Source organism: Triticum dicoccoides, chromosome 5A (assembly GCF_002162155.2).
Source record: "Triticum dicoccoides isolate Atlit2015 ecotype Zavitan chromosome 5A, WEW_v2.0, whole genome shotgun sequence".
NCBI lineage: Eukaryota > Viridiplantae > Streptophyta > Magnoliopsida > Poales > Poaceae > Triticum > Triticum dicoccoides.
This window is the reverse complement of record NC_041388.1, coordinates 631,496,836-631,502,012: the sequence shown is the minus strand read 5'-3', so window position 1 is coordinate 631,502,012 and position 5,177 is coordinate 631,496,836. Positions and strand designations below refer to the sequence as shown.

Here is a 5,177-nt window from a genome sequence, read left to right as displayed (position 1 = left end):
CCCTAGTAAGCCTCTAGTTGACTAGCTCGTTGATCAACAGATAGTCATGGTTTCCTGACTATGGACATTGGATGTCATTGATAACGAGATCACATCATTAGGAGAATGATGTGATGGACAAGACCCAATCCTAAACATAGCACAAGATCGTATAGTTCGTTTGCTAGAGTTTTTCCAATGTCAAGTATCTTTTCCTTAGACCATGAGATCGTGTAACTCCCGGATACCGTAGGAGTGCTTTGGGTATACCAAACGTCACAACGTAACTGGGTGACTATAAAGGTAGACTACGGGTATCTCCGAAAGTGTCTGTTGGGTTGACATGGATCAAGACCGGGATTTGTCACTCCGTATGACGGAGAGGTATCACCGGGCCCACTCGGTAATGCATCATCATAATGAGCTCAAAGTGACCAAGTGTCTGGTCACGGGATCATGCATTACGGTACGAGTAAAGTGACTTGCCGGTAACGAGATTGAACGAGGTATTGGGATACCGACGATCGAATCTCGGGCAAGTAACATATCGATTGACAAAGGGAATTGCATACGGGGTTGATTGAATCCTCGACATCGTGGTTCATCCGATGAGATCATCGTGGAGCATGTGGGAGCCAACATGGGTATCCAGATCCCACTGTTGGTTATTGACCGGAGAGTCGTCTCGGTCATGTCTGCTTGTCTCCCGAACCCGTAGGGTCTACACACTTAAGGTTCGGTGACGCTAGGGTTGTGAAGATGTGTATATGCAGTAACCCGAATGTTGTTCGGAGTCCCGGATGAGATCCCGGACGTCATGAGGAGTTCCGGAATGGTCCGGAGGTAAAGAATTATATATAGGAAGTGCTGTTTCGGCCATCGGGACAAGTTTTGGGGTCACCGGTATTGTACCGGGACCACCGGAAGGGTCCCGGGGGTCCACCGGGTGGGGCCACCTATCCCGGGGGCCCCATGGGCTGAAGTGGGAGGGGACCCAGCCCAAAGTGGGCTGGGGCGCCACCCCCCAAGGGCCCATGCGCCTAGTGTTGGGGGGAAACCCTAAAGGGGGCGCCCCCTTGCTTGGGGGGCAAGCCCCCCACCCTTGGCCGCCGCCCCCCTAGTAGATTCCATCTACTAGGGCCGGCGCCCCCCCTTGGCACCCCTATATATAGTGAGGGAGAGGAGGGACTTTCTACACCAGCCCCTGGCGCCTCCCTCTCTCCCCGTTACGTCTCTCTCTCGTAGTATAGGCGAAGCCCTGCTACTGTGACGCCCTGCATCCACCACCACGCCGTCGTGCTGCTGGATCTTCATCAACCTCTCCTCCCCCCTTGCTGGATCAAGAAGGAGGAGACGTCTCCCGTCCCGTACGTGTGTTGAACGCGGAGGTGCCGTCCGTTCAGCGCTTGGTCATCGGTGATTTGGATCACGTCGTGTACGACTACATCATCACCGTTCTTTGAACGCTTCCGCACGCGATCTACAAAGGTATGTAGATGCATCCGATGACTCGTTGCTAGATGAACTCCTAGATGGATCTTGGTGAAACGAGTAGGAAATTTTTTTGTTTTCTGCAACGTTACCCAACAGATGTTGCTCTTGGTAGAGTAGTCGTGCCATGACCGTGGTCCGACGCCTCCCTCATCGCAGCGCAACGTCCACGTCAAGCAGGATTCACCCTCGTCGCCGGTGCAACGCTTCCACGACATCCAAATCGGACGATGCATGAAGGATGAGCTCTCGTCGCCATGGTGCAACATGGTCAGGTCGTTCTTCTAGTCGGCCCTGTCGCATAGATTTCGATGCGGCAGGAACCGGCGCCGTTATCGTCGCCTCGTCGGTCCGGGAGCTAGTGGCGCCGGTGAAGATGGGTTGGCTCCTCCACTACCTTGGACGTGTCGGCGGCGACGGCTCCTCCTCGCACAACATGATGGCCTCCCACAAGGCAACAGTTGAGCAGGCGCCCCGGGACTGGGACCTTGCGGACCCCGACCTTGTGTTGGCTTGGGCCGAGGACATGTCTGAGACCACCGCACCGACATCCACCCAACGTCGGCACTAAATCAGCAACTAGCTGTTCAGAATAGTGATGGTCGAGTCCGAGCATGCCACCCATGTTCTCGCCAAGGGAAGGTCGGGCGTGTCGGGCCGGCGTTCATGGGCGACCGTCGCCGCCAGGACAACATGGCTGAGCACCTGTGCTAGGTTGTGGAGGCAGTCGATTGGTTACGCCGCAGGCGGCGGCTGATCAAGGCTGTCGTGACTTGTACGGGCCATTCGGTCATTGGAACGACGACGCCGGCAGAGGTGCCGCCGGCCAAAGCTGCCATGCGTACGAGGTCACCGTCCGATACCTCGTAGTTTAGTTAAATTTCACTTGGTGTACTTCTTTAAATTTCATTTTTCAGGATTAAAAATTTCAAAATTTAATAAATATCGTCGACTTGCATGAATTTCATTGAACACGGTTTGGGAATGAGGCGGATAGTTGCGCATGCGATCGGATGACCGGCTTCTCTACCAATCTCCGCGAACAGGTCCAGACGAGCCCACGAATGTTTGGGGTGTCCATACGTCCGATTGGACGTATGACGTTATGCAATAGGTATGATGCCAAGTTGATCAAAGCGATTGCTTCCCTCCCCCCTCCCTCCCGGGAAGGCGACTAGGGAAAACCTTCCTTCCCTTGATCTTCGTTGGTGAGCATATGAATTTGCCTCCCCTCCACCTACCACCCCAGCGGCCGGTGGTGGGGAGGGGATTTCTGGTGCCTCGTCTCCGCTAGTAGATAGGTAGGATTTTAGTTCTCGCAGGGGCGGGGTTTGGATGGATGGCGGTGCTTCTTATTTGAGTCAGTCTTCCGGGCTCCAATCCTCTTCAAGTTCGTTCGATGGGACAGACTAGACGGAGTTTCATCGTAGATTCCTGCCAGCTCCTCGGGGCGGCGAGGTTAGGATTTCTCGCCGCGCGTACGAAACGGCGATATTTGATGTCAAATTCTTCAAATCGATCAAGGATTCAACGACGACGACTGCGGCCTTGGGGCGCTGGTTCTTAGAGGCATGCGCACGAATACTTCTCAACTGTCATCGACAAGGCCAGGCAGGCTTCAGTATGGGAGCGGCGACAGCGGCCCGTCGGCGGTTCGTTCTCGCAGCGGCAATGGTCGTTCGGTGGTCCATGAAACTTGATATAATTTTTATTATGTTCAAGATGTTTTTGTACTTCCGGTAAATCTCTATAATAGATGTGATCTCTTTGATAAAAAAAAAGGTACGATGTTGGCGATGCCCTAAGCCTCGATGCCGCGCTCGTGCGCTGGTTTTTCTTTTTTTGTGAGCGATGACCTCGTTGCCGCCCCACGGCGCTGGAACCGTATGGGTGTCGACGTGGCCCCGTTGCCGCACCGCAACGCCTGGCTTTGTCGTCGTCTGGCCCAGGAGGCCGCCACGCCGCACCGCGCGCCATCACGAACCCAAAGTCACCAACCCAGCCCGACTTGTGAAGAGGCGACACGGCCCACCAGCCAGCCACGCCCCTCCCTCCCTCCCCGCTTCACGATCCCTCCCCTCCCTCCCCTCCCCCGCGGCTGCCATGGCGGCCACGCTCCTCCGCCGGGCGCTCCAGCTCCGCCGCGCCCTCCCCTCTCCAGCTTCCTTGCGCACCCTCCTCCCCGCGGCCTCCAGCCGCCTCCTCTCCGTCACCGCCTCCACCCAGCAGAACACCGCCGGCACCGCCATCGACCTCTCCAACGACGAGAGCCGCCGCCGCCTAGTCAACAGGTGCCCTCCTATCCGATCGTTCCCTCGAATATTCAGCCTCTGGGCGACCAAGTACGTTTGCTGATCGAGGGGCCGCGCACGTCCTCGTATACCTGCGTGCGTGCGTGCGTGCAGTCTGATGTACAGGAGCAAGCAGAGGGGTTTCCTGGAGCTGGACCTGGTGCTCGGGACCTGGGTGGAGCAGCACGTCCGCTCCATGGACGAGGCCAACATCCGCTCCCTGCTCCAGATCCTCGACCTCGTGAGCTTTCCTGCCCCTCCCCCTTTACTGAACTAGCTCGTCACCCAATTGCTTTTCTGTGTTACTATGGTTTGCTGTAACATACTTCAGACTTAAAAAAAAATCAGCTAGTAGGGATGTTCTTGGTTTCTGAATAATCTTTCTCCAGTGTGATGGTAATAGCATAATGTTTCTTTGTCCTGGATTCATCACTTCAGCCTGTTTGTGTCACGCTTGACCCAGTTAAATTGGTCAGGAACCACCCCACCAGCTTATATGATATGTACTGGTAAAAAATGTCAGTGGGAATGTTCAGTGTGATGTGAGTCATGCTGCAAGTATCAGATGTAGTTTGATGTCCCTCGGTCAGTTTGCAAAAATTGAATAGACAAACACTTCTATTACATCTCATGTTCAGGGTTTAGTGTCGAGATTTTACCTGTGTTACAGCCAATCATTCTCAAAAGCACATGCATATTAACAATGTTGTTCCTCTGTAGTGTTATCTGATTTTGTTGTAAAGTACTGCATAACCCAGCTGTGTTAGACTTGTCCATCCCTTATGGTAACAATATGTAGAATTACCAGCTGAATGTGAACAAAGCGTTCCTAGTTGCTTCACAAAATATCTAGTTGGTGTGGTATCTGTCCAGTCTGTCTGCATGATTTAGTTTCTTGATCAGCATAATCAGATAGTCCCTCCATACATGGCGTCCGCACATTCCAGTGTTCAACTTTGACCATCAATTTGACCAGTGAAACATATATTATGTTCCACAAAAACCTGTACCGTTTAATTCATACAAAAAAAGTTTCCAATGGTATAATTTTTATGGCACATTACTCATATATTATTCGTCTAATTGATGGTCAATGCTAAATCACAAAAAGCAAGGGCGCCATGTGAATTGCGGTGGAGGAAGTACCAATTTCACCCCCATCAAGGTTTTTTTAAACCAAGTTTTTGTAGTGTATTGTTCATATCCCCTTTAGATATTTGGTGATCACAGTTAGAGTTGACATTAGAATCTTGGGGCAATTGTAGTTTGTAGAACCGTAAGATATTCTTCCAGATGGTACAGTAATTTTTCCTTTCCAGCTCATATATAATTTTCTTTCAGAGCTCTCTAGTGTGTAGATTATGTTTCTAACCAGTTGGTCATTAGTGCTACCTCTATACATTATGACAGTTCCTT

General features: G+C 52.2%; 1 protein-coding gene across 1 annotated transcript in view; it reads left to right on the top strand.

Annotated features, from left to right (window-relative positions):
• The first annotated feature begins 3,526 nt into the window (after window positions 1-3,526).
• Window positions 3,527-5,177, top strand: part of LOC119303591 (succinate dehydrogenase assembly factor 2, mitochondrial-like) — a 3,008-nt gene continuing 1,357 nt past the window's right edge. The window contains exons 1-2 of the mRNA XM_037580724.1: window positions 3,527-3,761; window positions 3,876-4,002. Coding sequence (XP_037436621.1) covers window positions 3,574-3,761; window positions 3,876-4,002 — 315 coding nt within the window. The 5' untranslated portion in view covers window positions 3,527-3,573. The remainder of the gene's footprint in view (window positions 3,762-3,875; window positions 4,003-5,177) is intronic.